The sequence below is a fragment of the Fopius arisanus genome, unplaced genomic scaffold (assembly GCF_000806365.1).
Source record: "Fopius arisanus strain USDA-PBARC FA_bdor unplaced genomic scaffold, ASM80636v1 scaffold00010, whole genome shotgun sequence".
In the NCBI taxonomy this organism is placed as follows: domain Eukaryota; kingdom Metazoa; phylum Arthropoda; class Insecta; order Hymenoptera; family Braconidae; genus Fopius; species Fopius arisanus.
This window is the reverse complement of record NW_011887749.1, coordinates 345,118-363,995: the sequence shown is the minus strand read 5'-3', so window position 1 is coordinate 363,995 and position 18,878 is coordinate 345,118. Positions and strand designations below refer to the sequence as shown.

At 35.9% G+C, this 18,878-nt stretch overlaps 6 protein-coding genes across 7 annotated transcripts in view; 3 read left to right on the top strand and 3 right to left on the bottom strand.

The window, feature by feature from the left end:
• The window catches only part of LOC105274224 (protein fem-1 homolog CG6966), a 28,247-nt gene extending 26,786 nt beyond the window's left edge, over positions 1 to 1,461 (bottom strand). Inside the window, exon 1 of the mRNA XM_011317148.1 lies at positions 778 to 1,461. Within this exon, the coding sequence (XP_011315450.1) occupies positions 778 to 837 (60 nt within the window). The 5' untranslated portion in view covers positions 838 to 1,461. The remainder of the gene's footprint in view (positions 1 to 777) is intronic.
• A 1,676-nt stretch (positions 1,462 to 3,137) lies between these two features.
• LOC105274223 (nicalin) lies at positions 3,138 to 6,825 on the top strand. Its single transcript, XM_011317147.1, has 7 exons — positions 3,138 to 3,476; positions 4,288 to 4,475; positions 4,609 to 4,938; positions 5,043 to 5,252; positions 5,497 to 5,901; positions 6,136 to 6,356; positions 6,508 to 6,825. The coding sequence occupies exons 1-7, from the start codon at positions 3,302 to 3,304 to the stop codon at positions 6,644 to 6,646; spliced, it is 1,668 nt and encodes a 555-aa protein (XP_011315449.1). The 5' UTR covers positions 3,138 to 3,301; the 3' UTR covers positions 6,647 to 6,825.
• Positions 6,826 to 6,928: 103 nt separating this feature from the next.
• LOC105274222 (caspase-8-like) lies at positions 6,929 to 9,855 on the bottom strand. Its single transcript, XM_011317146.1, has 3 exons — positions 9,708 to 9,855; positions 8,892 to 9,492; positions 6,929 to 8,510 (listed from the first exon to the last, which is right to left on the bottom strand). The coding sequence occupies exons 2-3, from the start codon at positions 9,457 to 9,459 to the stop codon at positions 7,588 to 7,590; spliced, it is 1,491 nt and encodes a 496-aa protein (XP_011315448.1). The 5' UTR covers positions 9,460 to 9,492; positions 9,708 to 9,855; the 3' UTR covers positions 6,929 to 7,587.
• Positions 9,856 to 9,966: 111 nt separating this feature from the next.
• nopo (no poles) lies at positions 9,967 to 13,302 on the top strand. The gene is made up of 7 exons (XM_011317144.1): positions 9,967 to 10,233; positions 10,746 to 11,120; positions 11,313 to 11,414; positions 11,607 to 11,720; positions 11,795 to 11,969; positions 12,194 to 12,355; positions 12,440 to 13,302. The coding sequence occupies exons 1-7, from the start codon at positions 10,118 to 10,120 to the stop codon at positions 12,620 to 12,622; spliced, it is 1,227 nt and encodes a 408-aa protein (XP_011315446.1). The 5' UTR covers positions 9,967 to 10,117; the 3' UTR covers positions 12,623 to 13,302.
• A 66-nt stretch (positions 13,303 to 13,368) lies between these two features.
• LOC105274220 (uncharacterized) lies at positions 13,369 to 14,725 on the top strand. Its single transcript, XM_011317143.1, has 2 exons — positions 13,369 to 13,561; positions 13,938 to 14,725. Exons 1-2 carry the CDS (start codon positions 13,382 to 13,384, stop codon positions 14,187 to 14,189), a joined length of 432 nt encoding a protein of 143 aa, XP_011315445.1. The 5' UTR covers positions 13,369 to 13,381; the 3' UTR covers positions 14,190 to 14,725.
• Positions 14,726 to 14,819: 94 nt separating this feature from the next.
• Positions 14,820 to 17,386, bottom strand: LOC105274218 (calcium and integrin-binding protein 1). 2 transcript variants are annotated; one of them, XM_011317141.1, is made up of 5 exons: positions 17,276 to 17,386; positions 17,002 to 17,104; positions 16,203 to 16,350; positions 15,449 to 15,626; positions 14,820 to 15,096 (listed from the first exon to the last, which is right to left on the bottom strand). In XM_011317141.1, the coding sequence occupies exons 1-5, from the start codon at positions 17,368 to 17,370 to the stop codon at positions 14,940 to 14,942; spliced, it is 681 nt and encodes a 226-aa protein (XP_011315443.1). In that variant the 5' UTR covers positions 17,371 to 17,386; the 3' UTR covers positions 14,820 to 14,939. The 2 variants fall into 2 exon arrangements, with proteins under 2 accessions (XP_011315443.1, XP_011315444.1); XM_011317142.1 differs by having other exon boundaries at positions 15,502 to 15,626.
• Between the last annotated feature and the right edge of the window lie 1,492 nt (positions 17,387 to 18,878).

Here is an 18,878-nt window from a genome sequence, read left to right as displayed (position 1 = left end):
ACTAATTGTAGAAGACTAATTAAATATCAAGGTGTTGCCACTACATGATTTTCGATTCACCATTAAAATTCACTTTTTTCACGTCAATTGTTTTTACCGTTCACAATTGACCTCGAGACGCACTGAGAAAAAAAAATTATTTTTGCCAATTATTTGCTGAAAAGAAGTACTCAAGTTTTTAATAACATATTTCTCCCTCGAGTCATTCCCCATTAAGTTTCAATCATTACAATTATATTGTTTTGAAAAATGATCATGCTACTTACAACCTTGAATGTCCTCTCAGTAATTATCAACATTGAGCAATTAACCGAAATTATTCTCTAAATGAAAAACGAAATCCACGAAAAATAACCAATTATAACAGTACTCAATTAAAAAAAAAGTTCAAAATAATAATTCTCGAATTATCAATTATAACTATCAGAATTACAATCTGAAGACAATCAGGAAATGACTCGACTACAAAACATGACTTTTTACTACTGAATAATTGAGTAAAGGAAATTTTCCGAATGAATATTCAGTAGAATGCAAAAACGTCGTTTTCTTATTTTCTCAATTCAAGCGGATATTCAGCAAAAATATTTTTTCTCCCAGTGCATTCGAGACGGTGAATTTTAGTGGAGTCCTTCAACCATTGTAAAACTGACAAACAAAGGTCCTCTCCAAACAATCCCCGAGAAGTCTGGACCTACCTGGCAACAAGAGGTCCACGACCTTCCCTTCTTCAAAAATCCTTCACGAAAAAATAAGAAAAAAAACAAATTTCATTACCTTGAGACGCTTGAGTTTTCCGTCCCTGGCAGCGATGTACACCGCACTCTTAAAATCCATTTTATCTCATACTCTGTTTTTGGTCTGCCAGGAGTACCTCGCACCACAGAAGAGAAGAAAACAGCCAAGAACAGGCCACGAACAAGGAAACAATAAAATCCCGTAGTTGTCGAATTTACAGCATTTCCACACCAACTTCTTTGTTCGAAGTGAAGTAGCAGTCTCACACGTTTATCGATGATTAAGCAGCTGATTAAGTCACTGAACAATAATTGTTGGTTTTGAGCACTTGGGGGCGTTATGAGGAGCGTTTGGCTGTTAAATAGGATTACGTACTCCTTTTCACTGGGTAATGATGAACCATTGCGGAGAGGGGATATTTTGTTGAACGCGCTGTCGTGGCACACACACTTCTAGACCACTATTAAATATTGACCTGTCACACTCCAAACTGTTTCCCAAAGAGGATTGACTAAAGTAGAGACTCAGTCCTGGGGGTTTGAGTGACCCCAGCGACATTATAGTACTCTATCCCAAGAGAGGGAGGGCGCCACACGCAATGGGGGTGTCTGCCCGTCAGCCGACTCGGTAACTGGACCAATCGATAGGGTGAGTGTTATTTTCTGCGTTACGAAAAAACGAAATTGGTATTCACTGAAATTGAAGAATTTAAAATTTTCAAAAAAGTATCAGGGGAGCATGAAAATCGAGGAGGTATTCACTGAAATTTGAAATTTAGAAATTTTCCAAAAAGTATCAGGGGAGCATGAAAATCGAGGAGGTATTCATTGAAATTGAAAAATTTAAAATTTTCAAAAAAGTATCAGGTGAGCATGAAAATGGAGAAGGTATTCACTGAAATTGAAAAATTAAAAATTTTCAAAAAAGTATTAGGGGAGCATAAAAATGGGGAGGGATTTACTAAAATTCGAAAATGGACGCAAAAAATTCAAGTGAATACCAATTTCGTAACGCAGAAATTAATATTCATTCTGTCGACTAGTCCCTCTGACAGCGAGAGTGCTACTGAGGCAGTTACCGAGTCCGCTGACGGGTAGACCCCCACCATTGGGTGCGACCCCCTCTTTCTCTTGGGGTAGGGTGCTCGCGCAGAACTGAGCCGCTCAGTGGGGGGTTCGAGTGACCCCACCACCATGTAGTACGTCACCCCAAGAGAAAGAGGGGGTCGCACACAATGGTGGGGTGTCTACCCGTCAGCCGACTCGGTAAATGCCTCAGTAGCAGTCCCGCTGTCAGAGGGAGCACTCGATTGAATGAATTTTATTTTATGAAAATTTAAAATTTTTCAATTTCAGTGAATACCTCCTCGATTTTCATGCTCCCCTGTTACTTTTTTGAAAATTTCGAATTTTCAAATTTCAGTGAATACCTCCTCAATTTTCATGCTCCCCTAATACTTTTTCGGAAATTTTTAATTTTTCAATTTCAGTGAATACCTTCTCCATTTTCATGCTCACCTGATACTTTTTTGAAAATTTTAAATTTTTCAATTTCAGTGAATACCTCCTCGATTTTCATGCTCCCCTAATACTTTTCGGAAAATTTCGAATTTTCAAATTTCAGTGAATACCTCCTCCATTTTCATGCTCCCCTGATACTTTTTTGAAAATTTCGAATTTTTCAATTTCAGTGAATACCTCCTCGATTTTCATGCTCCCCTGATACTTTTTTGAAAATTTTAAATTCTTCAATTTCAGTGAATACCAATTTCGTAACACATAAAATAAAATTCACCCAGTTGACTGATCCCCCTGACACCGGGACTGCTACTGAGGCAGTTACCGAGTCTGCTGACGGGTAGACACCCCCACTGCGTGTGGCGCCCTCCCTCCCTTGGGGTGCAGTACTACTATGCCGCTGGGGTCACTCCAACCCTCAGGATTGAGCCTCTACCTTAGTCAATCCTCTCTGGGTCGAGAGGAAATTTAAAAACTCCCGGGTGCCTCCGTATATCAACATAAATGTCTGCAACACTTTTGTTCACACTGGAGAAAAAACTTTTTCATGCCTAGTAAGTAAATTGCATTATGCCTAACATAATATTGAAGAGATGATATTATTATGTCATTATTATATTATTATTTTAGACGCAGAATAAATCATTTGAACAAGTATTAGTGGATTCAGGAACAATTGTTTCAATGAGGAATATTCTTTGATCATCTTTAAAATTAATTGCTAATTGGCGTATTGATGATAAATACTTTTTAAAAAATCAATTGTATGGAAGAAACACATATTTTCAAAAATTGGTGCATTTTGTAATAGGTGTTGGTTTTTACTCGGATGGTAAGTACCATTTCTTCGTTAATTAAATTACGACATTAGTGGCTCATGCTGGCAGTAGGCCAGATCGTCCGATTCCCTCGTCCATGGAAAACGAAGACTTAATAAATTACTAATCTCGGATTTTTCCAGTGAAATTCAAGAAATTTTCCAGAAAAAAATCGACAATCCATCGTCGGTTGAACTGCAATTGCTCGGGTTTAATTCAAGCGGAATAATGTGGCTAGAGGATTGCGATGGATTTGCGGAGCTCTGTCGAGGTTATCTACCTTACTACCTGCTCATAGTTCTCCCAATATTTATCGTTGTGTCACCAATGAATCCCGTGACTGCATCCCATGAATTACCAGTCTACAGAATGCATCAGTATGACCTCCATGGAGTAGCTCACGGTATGTTGTACTTTATTCAATTTTTATCTCATGAAATCTAATGAAATCTCATGAAAACTTAAATGAGCTGTTTTCGTTGGCCCATAACTTGAGAATTACAGAGTCAAATTCCTTCACCGGTTTCCAACTTCAAGAACACTTCTCAATCTTCAAAATAAGATCTCATTCATCCAAATCGGATCGTTTAATCCAGAGATATCAAAGCTTTTAGACAGTGAAACATGTTCAAAAAAATTCTAGAGGAATTTTAGGGGGTGCTTAGAGAATTATTTTGGAATTTTCAATTATAAAACAGTTACAATGAGAGAAAATGTATACTATTATCTACCGTGTCTTTATTATCTTTTGAAAAATTGACACACTAATTACATTTTCTACATTTCTGCACTAGAAAAGCGTGAGAATTCTATGGCTTCTTCGGTCGAGTCTTGACATGAATATTCCACTGAACAATTGACTGGAAAAAATTCAAATCGTTGACATATTTTCCTACTTCAGTAATTTGTTCGTTGTAAAATTAGTCTGCATTTGTAATTAAACATTTCTGCAATTAGACTTTTCAAATTTTAGGAATTCTACATTAGAGTTCCGGCAAGATTCTAGAATTGTTTAGATACCAAAAAAAATTGTCGAGCATAAAATAAATAAGGGAAGTTTTGAAGTGAATTTGTATAGACGAGCATTCAATTGTCATTGGTAATAATTGTTATTATTTTATTTCAATTTAATACAACAAGTTGGAAACTGAAAATTGAAGGATTGTAATACTTTCCTCCGAATGAAAAAATGAAGAATTCTCTGGAAATTTCAGGATGCAGAAGTGCCTCAATACAGCTGGAAGCCAGAACCCTCAATAGCTGGCAGACTTCCAGGCACTGTGTCATCGCCAGACTGTCTGACCTCACACCTGACGTTTTTTACACAATCAAGAGTAAAGCTGGTGCCCTCATCCTAATGTTGCCACAAGACATGAAGAGTCTGACTCCAGAAGAACACGAGGTACTTCCTTATTTCTCATTTGCCAAATTAATTTACCCGACTCAAATAAATTCTTACAAATATTAATATACACAGGGCTTAAATTAATTAATTTCCCATTAATAAAGATTAAAATAAATGCACTGATCTATAGCACATCCTGTCTCTGGAAGCATCAATGGAGTCCAGTGGAGAGACAACGATTCCAGTGTACTTCTCCCCCTGGAACTCTGATCTCCAGACAATTCTCAATGATCTCGAACACGGCTTGATAACGGATGCTAAAGCCAATACCGAATTGCAAAACCTTGTTAATTCCATATCTGCGAGTGGATATCAAGTGATTGTGGCAGCTGGTCAACCAACGCCAAAGGCTGACGTTAAAATTGCAACTGTTCAAGGGAAATTGGCTGGAGCTGGAGTCGAAGAAAAATTACCAACTGTTGCAATAGTTGCTCATTATGACAGTAGTTCAGTTGCCACGGTAAAATTTTCTCTAATGAACTTCTAATTTAATTCAAACCAGTTGACTACTACACTTGACTAAAATTTCGAGCTGAAAATTTTATCATAATGTATTCTCTACAGGAATTATCCTTCGGAGCAGAAAGCAATGCATCAGGTGTCTCAATGCTCCTGGAATTAGCCAGATTATTCTCAGCTCTCTACTCGATCAATAAATCACGAGCCAAGTATAATATTGTGTTTCTCCTGAGTGGTGCTGGTAAATTAAATTACCAGGGAAGTAAAAAGTGGCTTGAAGATCAGTTCGATGGAGTTGAGGGCTCCGTAATCCAGGCATGTAATCACCACAAAAAAATGGATTCAACTCCTTCAATTGGAAAATCCACAGAGTCATGCAAAATGAACTGCCCTATATTTACATTTATCTTACCTAACAGGTGTTTTTAGAAAAAAAACGATTCTCTGCAAAAAAGTCTAATAACTTTTTTTTCTTACAGCAATCTTACAAGGCCATGCATTTTCCATTAATGAAGAGAAAGGGGAAATCATTTGATCAAATTCTCTGAATTATTTGCAGGACGCTTCGTACGTTATTTGCCTGGACTCTGTAGCTAAATCTGATGACCTCTATCTCCACGTGTCCAAACCTCCGAAGGAGAATTCATTCGGCAGTTTATTCTATAAAGAATTGAGCTCTGTGGCCCAGGTTGTTGGAGAAACGAAAGTCGAGGGCATCCACAAGAAGATAAATCTTGCTGAGGAAAGTCTTGCTTGGGAGCATGAGAGGTACAGCATAAGGAGACTCCCAGCAGCTACTTTATCGAGCTTGAAGAGTCATGACGATCCAGGACGAGCGTCAATCCTTGATGTGACCAGAGAGGGACAGACTGAAAGACTTCACAGACATACTTCCATCGTTGCTGAGGCTTTGGCTAGGCATTTGTATGGAGTTAATTCTACCTGGATTTTCTCACCTCCTGTGGTAATTATCACAATATTTTTTGCCTTAGAATTTGGTGAATTTTAGGAGATGAAAAACTGATGATTTTTATCAACAAATTTCTCTTGACATTTTCTCGTAGAGCCTCTCAGTATCAAATATATTCAAGGACTGCAAAAGACGGATAATATCAATTTATCCTGTTCTGCCACAGCTTAAGTAAATGAATTCATAATTACATTCTCTCTATTGATGTATTCCTCTTTCCTATTTCAGGAAGTTTCAAAAGAATCATTAAGTGTCTGGATGAATTACTTAACATCTCAATCGAGATCAGTGCCACTTCTAGCCGATAAAAATAATCCCTTAGTTAATTCTCTTCAAGAAATAATGTCACGATATCTGATAGACGTCAGAACGACATTCCACACTCCCGACAAGAGAGATCCAGAGTTTGTCTTCTACGATATTTCGAAGACAAACATGAATGTGTACAGGTATTCTCAAAAAATTACTTCTTCATTTTTCGATTAACATTTGAATTGCATAATTTGCTCTGCATTAATCTTTATTGATTGATGAAGATAAATCGATTGACATCGAAGACATCAATCGATATTCAACTTATGGTTTAATATTTTTTTGCAGTGTCAAGCCAGCAATATTCGATCTATTCCTCACGATAGCAATAAGTTTGTACCTCGGAGTGGTATACTTCATCGTCCACAAGTTTTCACATCTCTACAATCTGACTGTCCACATGACAGTGAAGAGCAAAGTATCTTAATGTCCACCTCTAGGAGCCAAAGAAATTTATAATTTTCCGTTTCAATAAATCGTTCGTCAATGGAACGAACGTGTTAACTCAAAAAATTTTTCAACAGAGGCGAAAGCTATCGGTAGTCACTCGTGGATAGTGCAGACCCTTGAAAATGTTCGTTAGTCCCCTGGGCCTTAAATGAGATTCGTCATCGAAATTCGATGATAAACTGCACGAAAAAATCTTCTAATTTTCTCAACTTCTTCCATGAACAAGTGAATAATAAAACTATTGCTCACGACGTGACTCTTTACTCTCAAATAGTCCTACTTTATTTTCTTCTTTTTCCATATATACGTTTTACATACATCGCAATCTTAAAAAATGTATTATTTATCGATAAAAAATCTCCAGATATGTTCGTCTCGCAATAATCGAAAATCACAAAATGCATAAAATTTTTCTAAATCATGCTGAGAAAATTAAATGGATGAAGTGATGATAAAATCAATAATAAAGAAATAAAAATCTTGAAATTGGAAATGAATGGAAACTAAATCATGGAAACTAAATCATTTCCTTACAATAAATGAAAAAGATTGCGTATCAGCCTCGAAAAGGCCTTCCCTTCAGGTTTTCAAGGCATTCGTTAAAGTATAAAATGGAGAATTGCCCGATACATAATCAAAGCATCTCATGAACGAGAAAAATTTCTGAATTTTTCCGACATTTTCGGAACAAAAACAGGTCTCAATTCTAAAAAAAGTCTCTTGTCGTCATCCCTGGAAGTCATCCTGATAATCTATAATTATGTGATCCCCCGCTTGGTGCAGTGAAAGTTTACTAATCTTGTCTCATTTTCCAAATATTTTCCCAATTTGAATAATGTTAAATTTATGAAAATAGTATAATTTTTTCACGAAATATAGATCTAAAAAATTAGCTATATGAGAGCTCCACTTGCTCATCTAATCTTTGCGATACGTCGGAAAAAAGAAGTCCTCATCGAACCTCAGCAAGACCTCAGGGAGTTGTGAAACGAACACGCCCTGGCGCAGTTGTCCCTTGTTCTTCTTGACAAGTTGATTAACCTTCTGCGTCCACTGGAGGATAGACAGAGAAGATTCCTGTCCCCTGGGCTCAGCCAAGACATCACAAACAGCATTTATGAACCAAGACCCCTCCGTTACGTGCCTGAGGGCTTTGAACTCCCTCATCGTTGCTGAAAATTGTAGGAACAGATCGTGATCCACAGTGTTGATGCTGGAAATCCTGTTGATGGTGTTGTCAGCCTCCCTGGGACTATCTGTTACGACATCATTCTTGATGACGTGTCCAATCTTGTTGCCCTGACAAGCCTGGATCATCAGAATTTTTGGCAGATGCCTGAGCCTCGGTGTGCACATGAATTTCTCGATTGATGACAGGGGCACATCGACGTTGTCGTGAGACACAAAATGCCCCTCGACCCCGTGGCTGAGAATGCAGACGATTAGGGCGTCGTGTTTCTCACGATCGAAATTACTCTTCAGATCGGTGAATATTTCTTTTATCCTGTGGATCGTGGGGTCGCCGTATACCTTGACTGTGTACCGTAACCCTTTGAAAGTCTCTTCCAATCTAGCTACGTCAACGTTGCTGCTGGTTCTGTCCTCGTAGAGGGTGTTGGGGATACTAATAACATTGAGGACTACCACGTACGCTGATTGGATCAAATTGGAAGCCTGAGGAATTGTGGGGAGCGAAGGCACTTTTTCAAGGGGTTTTGGGAGAGAGGGAATTTTTAATCCGGCTTTTGAGGAGTATTTTTGCAGGTCCAAGTACCTCGTGTGCTCTGAGAGTCCCATCGCCTTCAGTGGCTTCAGAAGGTTTTCCAAGTTTCCCCGACCATCTGTAAATAAAATGAAAATATTCATAAAAATTTATCGATCAAATATAAAACAATTCAAATCCAATAATTTCTATCGAAAAAAATTATCGAATCCATGACAATAACACAAAGATTTTCTTATATTTTTTGTGATTCATTGGAGAGTTACTAAGATGATCATTTTTTGCGAAGTGATTAGATTTAAGTTATGCATAGATATTAAGATTGAAAAAGTAAATTGAATCGCATCATCGGTTGAAGTAATCGTTAATTTGTTCAAAACATTTGATCGAGTAATGTGGAAAAATTCGGGAAATGTCTAAACTAATTTTTGCAATTACATTAACGACTTGAAGTAAATAAGTAAAGAGAATAGATAAAAAGTAATTCGAAAGGGCTCACCTGATGTTAATGCAATATATCTTTGTTGGATCCAGTAAAGGGCATGAATTTCCATAGGATCGTTATTCTTGAGCTCCTCGGGGGGTCTAATTTGCTCGTAAACCTTCCCCAGGAGCTTTATCCTCTCCTTCTCACCCAGGTCCTTGTCAAAAAGATAAAATAGGAGTTTTGCTCCGATATGAACCTGAGTTCTCCCCGAATTCGGTGGTTCCAGGTGTACCGCAGCAGGCACAAATATTCGCTCCAATTCGTCATAGCTGAGCCCTAAGAATCTGATCTCCCTTTTTGCTTTCGTGATGCAAAGAGCCTCGAAGAGTTTCATCTGCCATTCGCGGATGCTTCCCGCAAAATTCGACAAAATGTTCTCCACATTCAGCACACAAAATGCCTCGTAAACTTGTTGAAAACAGTTGTAGTCCTCCAGAATTAAAAAGAGGAGAGTCAATTTCTCGTGATTCTCCAAGTCTTTCTCCACGTTTTTCAACACTTCCAAATCAATCTTCAGCTGTTGAAGAGTTTCCGAGTTATTTGTCTGCGATGGCAGTGCGTCCACCACTAGTTCTGTCATTTTTTTTCATTAAAATACCGCGTTATTCTATACCTGAAATTATATTTGAAGTTTTGTGAATTTTTGTAAAGGAACTCAGAACGTACGAGAATTCTTCTATGATGTTAAAAGTTTGTGAGACATTGATTAACAAGAAAACTTCAAAACGCTGAATTTCTGCACATCAACTTTATCAATCAATTCTCAGAACTTTGCAAAGAACATAAAAAATGAAAAGATATCGGCAATAATTCCTCAAATCATCTCACCGTCTCTTCTCTCCAGGAGAGAAACACAAATACTGGCTGCCACGTACATGAACTTGAATGATTTCATCAAACCAATACCAATCATTCGATAGTTGCATTAAAAATGCGACTACTGTTATCAACAATCACACTACGTAACAAAACTCGACATTCCATGAATGAATAAGAATATCACAGTGTGAAACCTCGTCTGATTGGCCCATTCGCCCAGAGAAAATCCAGGGACCAATGGGAATATTTCGTTTAAACCTTCCATTATCCGTTGGCCCTTCGTTTAAATAGCAAACACAGTTCTATTCATAACCTCACTAGCCTAGATCTCCATGAGTTGTTGTCATTCGAGATTTCAATCGAATCAGATTAATTAGAGAAACGTCAGATGATTAAAGTGAATTACTCTCGAGGATAAGATGCAGAGTTCATCTTGTGCTATTTGCATTTCCCTTCTGGACCGGAATGACGATATTTTCTCAACTATTTGTGGACATGTCTTTCATATGCCCTGTTTGTCACAGTGGCTTGAGAGGTAATTAACTTCCATATATTAAATTTTGAGATTTTTTCGTCTAAGTAGTCGTCTTGTTATCCAATTATTTTGCATTCGAGTACTTATTCAAAGTCGAGTTTTATGAGTAATCAATTGATTATCGATTGATTTTTCCAGAACCTGAAATGAAACGCGACGTACATAGATGTTCTTGTATTTATTTTTAGGATTTCTGATTTTAGTAGGTTAATCATTTCGATTAAATATTACGAGAAAAAGATTCGACATTTTATCAAGTCGATAATTGAGAAAAGTTTTGGCAGTAAAGGAAGTTGAAGCTCTCGATTTGCCTTCGTTCTTATTGGGAAAGAGATTATTTATAAAAATTTTAATATTACTACTGGAAAATTGTGATCTATCGTCTATAAAAAGTCTAGTTCTTTTTGAGTAGAATTTCACGCGTTATGTAATAAACTCGCCAATCAAACTTGACAATCCCAGATTTTCCAAATTAAGATATTTTTTCTAACGTGTGCCCCGATTCCATCCAGATCGAAGAATTGTCCTCAGTGTCGTGAGAAACTGTCCAGCAGTAAGATCTTCCGGTTATACTTCAATTTCAATGCCAATGAGTCGATCAAAGAGGATGCAGCTTCCCTGCAGCATCGGGTAGACAATATGCAGTTCCAGTTGGACCTGAAAGAAACTTCGATCAAGGAGGCTAACAGAAAGTATACCGAAATGAAGAAACAGAGAGATCTGCTGCGTGCAGAGGTCCTCAAGTGCGAGAGTGAACTCGCCAAGAAGGAGTCTGCAATCTTTGCTCTCCAAGAGCAGGCCAGATATCTGAAGACTGCGGCTGATGAGAAGAATATCATTGAAGCTAAATTCCAGAGTCTCAAGTCGAAGATCGACGAATATCAGGCGTAGGAAATCATTTCAGTATAGTAGTCATAAAGAGGCATAATTCTGTGAATCATGACTTGAAAGAACAAACAATTATTTTTGCGAGAACGAGGAATCATTATTTCTTTGCAAATGTGTATTTATTTGAGAGAATTATTTATCATTATTATTTTTATTATCATTATTATTTTGTGTAATTTTTGGTTTTTCAGAATCCAGAAACTTCTGACGTCTCCTGCTGCTGCTACTGAGGAGCTCATAGCTTGCACTCAGGATGTTTCCAAGCTCAGCGTTTATGTTTCTGTTTTAAAAAGGTCTGTGAAATTTTTTTATCTTTATCATTTTTTTATCTTTATCATTTTTCACTTAAGTATCTCTGCTGATAAGACGACGATATGAAGTCTTATATCTTGTAGTTTTGCAGTTTTTGTTATAAATGTACCTAAAAGATGATTCTGTAGATTTCACAGTTGAATTGTTCTATCAATGTCATTAAATTGTTACAGACAACTAGAGGCAGAACAGCATCGTCGTAGAGAGTTACGAGACCTGATGAAAGACATGAGAAATGAGTTGAAAAAGTTATTACAGGAAAAAAACAAGATGGAAGAAGTAAAAACGTGAGGCCCTACTGGTCTACTATTACCAATAATGCCAAGTTATTTATAAATCAACGAATTGATCAATTTTTCAGAAAACTAGAGATTGATAATGATGCCCTCGAGGCTCAGAATAGGCGATTGCGGGATCAGGTGGAGAAAAATCCAGAAACTAAAAGAGAGGATGATGAAGTGAAAGAAGAATCCTTTGATTTTCGATCACAATTTCCTTCTGTGAAACGTCAAAAGCTGAATAACTTAACAAAAGTGGTAATTCTAAAAACAATCTCAACATTCTGATTTACAGAATTCATATCAGCAGCGAATTCTTGATTTTATTTTTCCCTCCAACAGAATTATTTCGACTTACAGTCGATAATTAATAGATGTTCCATTTCTTTTTATTGTCTACGATAAAAAAATTTATCTTTTCATTAATTACAAGAAAGGGATTAAAAAAATTATACCCTCAACAATTGATTTCGCATTGACAGAAACCAGATGCTGATCTTAACGACGAGGAGAACGATCCCCTGGCGCACATGCATTCTTTCAAGGTCACATCAGCAAGAGATCATTCTAGTAATTCACGAAATAAGGCTCTCTCATCGGATTCGATTCTGAAGAAAAAAACTCGACTGGCTGCAACTGCAACGGTAAGTTACGGCTCTTTAATTAATAAGTATCGATGAATTTTAAAAACAAATTGATTTTGAGAAGAAAGTGTTTGACTATTCCAGACACGACTTCCAAAGCCTGACGATCGTTACATCCCCGATGGTCTTGGTGGGTACATGAAGGTTGAGCAATTTCCAGTGTCAAGACAAGCCAAAAAGTCACAATCGCCAAAGAAGACATCCCTCAAACGCAAACTCGACGATTCGAAGAATCATAAAATCGACAGCTTCATAGATCTCACATAAATTACCCACAACACGCCTCACAGCTCAACTTCTTCGATAAATAACTGTGATTGTAAAGCTCTCGAAACGATCATTGAATTTTTAATCTGAGGGCCGCATGAACTATCTATCGAACGTGATCATTTGTTCCAATTCTATCTGGTTAGCCTAAAATATATCAAAATTTGGGATCAAATTTGTGTTGCAGGCACCACTCGAATGGCTATAAAAAGATAATGAAAAAAGAGGAAAAATTATGGAAGGGCGCTCAATCGCGATAATGATCGAAAGGGATCTAACAAGTTTACAAAAAGAAAAATAAAAATACCCAGTTTACAATTACTCTCCACTGGATTGAGTGACAGTGAGACGAACTTGGTAGATGCCTTCCCATTATTATCGCGATTTAACGCCCTTCAATAATTTTTCCTCTTTTTTTCCATTATCGTTTGATCCCAAGCTTTAATATCTTTTAGGCTAACAAGATCAAATTTAAACAAAAGATTGCATTCGACAGATGGTCCATCCTCATTTTACGTAATTATTTTTGTTTTTGCACAAAATTCTCATGACGCCTGCAATTTACTCATTAATTTATATAAAATTTTGCCAGACAGATCTTTCATTTCTCGAAAAATCCCAGTGTGAAATGTGCATTCCTCCATATGTTTCGTAATTGAATAAAATAAATGAAAACCGTGCGTTGATCCTCGTTTTCTCAATTCGCAAAAATTCCTCGCACTACTCGCATGTAAATTTACGGAAGTTTCCCAAAAGAAAATGCAGGCTGCGTCGATAGCTTTCGAGGAGAAGTTTTTGGGAAGTATTGGCCCGACTCGTGATGGCTTACCGAATGGTGTTAGCAAAGTCCTGGAGTACAACACACCATTTCTTCCGTCTTCATTGAGAATATCTAATTACGATTATGCCAAAGCAAAAGAAGTTGATAATTTTTATAAGGTATTTCATCCGAGGGAAGGAAAATGTAAAAATCATGACAGTTTTCAAAATGAATCATTTAAACTTGAATTTCCAAATAGTCACAGCTCTAATTGAATATCAAAATACCAAAATGTCGACTAAATTCCGATAAAGTTATCACTAACGCGATGACGTCATCAGATATACATATGAGATCTGTACAAAATTTCTATTCCCGTTCCGAGAATCGATTGTATTGACGATCAAATTAAAAAATGCAATAATTACAAAATGTTTGTGTTATAATAATAAGATGAATGATACAAATCACTTTTGATTCAGAAGCGATTCGATGATTCATTGGAAAAAAGAATGATAGCAAGAGGAAATGAATGCAGTTATCTGCTTGTTTCAGATTGTCCAATTGCATCGAGAGCAATACAAAATTATGGAAAACACGAGCCATCCCTTGAGCTATTTCAAAACATACGACACCGATAACCCGACGAAATCATACTTCATAAAATATCCGGTGACTCATGTTAAATATAAAAATCCATTGGTGTTACCTCGTACGTATGGTCGTACTATCAAACTTCCGTCTCTACCACAACGACGAAATTCGGGGATTCACAATCGTTTTCCTTGCACAGCGTATAAATTTTGAATATGCATAGCGAGCAATTGGAAATAAAATATTCCGTTGGATTACGTGAAAGCCTGTAAAAGCTTTCGGTTATTATCAAAATGTAAAATATAAAATCTGGAAAAGCCGAATCCGCACTCTTTACTCGATACGACTTCTGAAACTTTCATGAGAGCTTTGTCGCTCTTTTGAAGGATTATTTTATCATCAAGTCTTTAACATTCAATTTTATGGTTCACTGCACTGAAGTATTAATGATTCTAAATACACGGTTAGGAGAATCTTTCGGGAGTTTTGAGGGGAAAATATTCAATATTCATTCATTCATAGTCTTAAAAAAAAATGCGCGGACTATTAATTTGCCGGTTTATTCAGTAAAAATTACGAAATAAATCATGCAGCTTAAAGCAAATAAATAAAAGAGCTTGTGGTCTATTGAATTGAATTTGATGTTAAATTTACATAATGAACACAGAAATTCAAGTTTTTATGGAAAAATCAATTATTATTCAATTATTACTCGATACGAAGGAAAAATAAAAAAATATTTAAGATAAATAGTAAAACGAATTCGTCATTGAAATGGAATTGAAGCTCATGTAACTAAAAATACGGATGATTTCCTCCATAGAAAACAATATCTCCGAAATATATATTAATAGCACGCACATATATTTGCCAAAAATCCAGTGTGTCAGATATATACCTCATATAATTTAATTAGTATATATATATTCCCGGTGAGGGTTTGCAACTGAAATTTCACTGAATTTACAACCGTATGCGGTGAATAGTGCCGACGTATACTGAACAATCCTCAAGCATTGAGTCTGAAGGTTTGTCCGAATTCTGGCATCCTAACAACCATGTGAACAAATTCCTGAAGTCCGACGCTTCCAGTCCGATCGAGATCCAATTCCTCGAGTACCTGGGGACGTAATAATATATCAAAAGTTGGTCAATGGAAAATTGAACAACAGTACAATAGAGAGGAATGGATATTGGAGACGAAATGCAAGTGGAGTTCAATGCCGTTTGAACGAGAGTACCAAAATGGTTGGTGAACAAGTGCCTTATAGCCAAGTCGGGGTTACCATGACGGAAACACAAGCATGAAGCCATTACGCTGTTTAAGACAATGGCATTATTGTTCCCGCAGAGGCCATAAGCCGTAATAACTTCAATATATATTGAATGTGTGTGTACGATGGGTGAAGAAAGGGGGCTTGGGCTCCGAGGGATGGCCAAACTTTTTGAGGGCTATCCTTGTTGGTAAATACCAATTGTTTGAACTTGGGCTGTAAATCTCGTCACTGATAAATTGATAAAATACCACTTGAGCCACAAATTCCGCGCTAGACCGATCAATTCGGATATGGCCATTGTGGTCCAAACCGGTTATTCTCTCCACCAGTTCGATCAAGTCGTCAATTGACAGCTGATTGTCCCCATCGAAATCTGAAATTAATAATGTTATTCTGTCATTACAGGTCTTTTCATTTTTTTCTCCAAATTTTGCCCCACATACCCATGGAATTTTTGATATATCTCTGTAGATGTACATATATCTCACCGAAGATATATTCAAAATATAAGCTGGATATATTTAAGATATAATTCCGCAAGAAAACTGTCTCTCAGTTACAATTTTTATAATATTATGTTTTGGAAAGTTTTTTCTATTGCATTTGATTTTTTCTTGTTTTTTCATTATAATTTCCGCATTTTTAAGGAATCATCGGATTCAATGGTCTTCTATATTAATTATTATGAATAATAATACATGATAACAATCAATAATGATAATGCACAAAATATTTTAAAATATTGGGAAATATTTCATTTAGATATATTACAATCAACTTTGAATTTAATTTTTTGTGATATTTCAAATGTAGTGTCCCTGCGAATAATATTTATTAGTTATAATATCGCGATGGAATATTTTTTATTGGAAATACTTCGACGTAATATTTTGGTTAATAATATTCAGACATGTAAGCAGATGTGCTGTTAGAAGATTCAAAACAATACCGAGTATTTGAAATGCCCAAGCAGCACGAACATCCTCCGGGCATTTATCCGACATTCCTGAGCACAAATCCAATAAATCCTCGAAACTCATCCTTCCATCCTTTTTGGATGAGAAAACTTGAAGTATCGACTCGCGAAATGGATTGTACTGAAACAGAGAGCTTCAACATACCGTACCAACGCTTCATCTTCTATTTACTGAATATTTTTTTAAAAAACATGTTCGTTCCGTACCATGAAAACAACTATATAATTATATTACATTATTATACTATTGCTGCCGAATGCACTCTAACTCGTTTTGTTCTTGCCGACTCGTTCGGACTAATTAGAATTTTTCTTCTAGTCTGTAATTATTGCTGAGTAATTATTATTGTCGTCCATATTAATGAGAATTCAATTAATATATTGATTTTTCCACTGCAATTCAATTAATATTCTCCTTCAATTGACTTTGATTAGATTATTAAATGATAATTTCGGTGGTATACTATGAAAATCAGGAGATAATTCATAACTATATATGTCGATATAATTTATTAGACGACAAATATCAATAATAATGAAATAATGATTATTAATTTTAAAGTGTGTCAAAGTGGTTAAAGATGATTGCTGATGAGTTTAATTGAGAGTGACACAGTGATTTCACTAATGAATGGAATATAATGGAAGAACAATTATCACTTTGCTCGAAAATATTATTATTAAAAAATGGTCAATTGATAAAAGGACTTGAGCTGCGAAATGTCACATGCTTAACACCGACGACTGTCCAAATAGAAGCTAGAGAACTTACTCGAAGCTGTGGAAGGACTTTGAGAATATCCTGAGTTGGCAATCGGTGGTGGAAGTTTTCAGCGAGTTCACGTGGGGCCAGGGACTTGAAGAGCCTAAAAATACTGTAAAAAGAAACGAATGTGGTTGTTTTAGCAACTCAGCGCAAACAATTCTCACTAATGCAACTGAAAGGCGAAGCCTCTCCCTATCCTCTTCAATTTTTTTTTTTTTTTTCGTTCTTTTCCCACCGATACACCAGTATTTTTCACCATAAATCCACGTGGGATACTCACTGAAGTATTTCGGCTTTATTCAAGTACGTGAGCTGAGCGTACTCCTCCAGAATTTCACGAGTAATATCGACTTTCTTCGAGTTTGAACTTCCCATCGCTGATGCATTCGACGGAGACACTGATATCACAAGGAAAAATATCGAGACTCGATTCTAATCTTATCTTCTGCTGATTGTGAGTCACTCCGCAGGGAAAATTGTATGTATGTCAAATTTTCAATTTTTAGACGCAAATATATTTGTTATAATATATTCAAATATATTATATCTTTACATTTGAAGATATTTATTTCTATATGTCAGATATGTCCGGAATATATATGTGCAGGTATATTCATTAAATATAATATAATTGTTATATAATTACTATATATTTTTGAACTTTATCTTATAAAAAATTATTTATTGATTGCTCTACACAATCTGTTCTATTTATTTTCCTTTGATTCTATAAATTACAACAATATATCTTCGTCATTTATCTGATATATTCATGAAATATATTTGAAGGGAATTTACTAAAGAAATTTTTCAACATTGAAGAGAGCGACGAGCGAAGTCTAATCAAATATAATACACTTATAGAAATATATATATAATAATAAATATATAAGGATTTAGTTGGCTCCTCGTGGAATCCCGAGGTAATAAGCGCAATCAACGATTTAATTAGCTCCAAGGACTGCTACCTAATAGCAAATATTTCATTTAATTTACATATAGTAATTATTGTTCATGGCAGACTTTTTTTTCTCAGTGCGAGAGGAAATTCTTTCTAGAAATTATTGCACTAGTACTGAAATAAAGACAAAAGGACCGAATGAGTCCCTTATATTCAGATATGTTTATTAAATTCTATCGAATCATCGCGTAATTTTAAAAAACAATATACAAACCACGCGAATTTCATTAATTAATAACCAATAACCGTTAATAGCCGATACTAATTTGCGTTTTTAATTTTCAATATGCGATGTTATGTGTTGGAGGGAGAATGAACGAGTTATTTTGCTGAAGAGTCTCTCCTCGATCTATAATAAAAAACATTTTTTAGTAATTTACTCCATCATGTGAGGAATTTGAGGAATTCAATGGGAAATAAATGTGAAAATTGTACGCCCGGGATAAAAAGTGGAATTACACTAATAAGCATTCCAATCGATCTGCTAAATATTGAATGGAAATTTTCAACAAATATTCTATAAATCTTCGCAAATTCATGATTTTTCAACTGGAAAAAAAGCATTCGCGAGCTGCAGTGTATTCGATTTTTGCTCCTACATGGAATGTTGTACTCGTTCCAATCAATCTTTTTTTTTTCATTCTCTCTCTATAAAGGTTTAACAAAATTTCATCACTTTTTCTATGAATATATAGACTTCGATAAGCCCTCATCGATGTCAATTGAAATCCCATCTAGTACAGACATAGTGACATATAAATATTTATTCAACAATTCCTTTTTCAACAATTAAAAAAAAAGTCAATATCAACTTGTCGTCCAATGATTGCATGTTTTTTTTGAGAATTATGGTAATTTAAAAAATTTCTGTCTCAAGTTCAAAACGGAAAATCTGAAACAGAAATTCATAATTTAATTACCA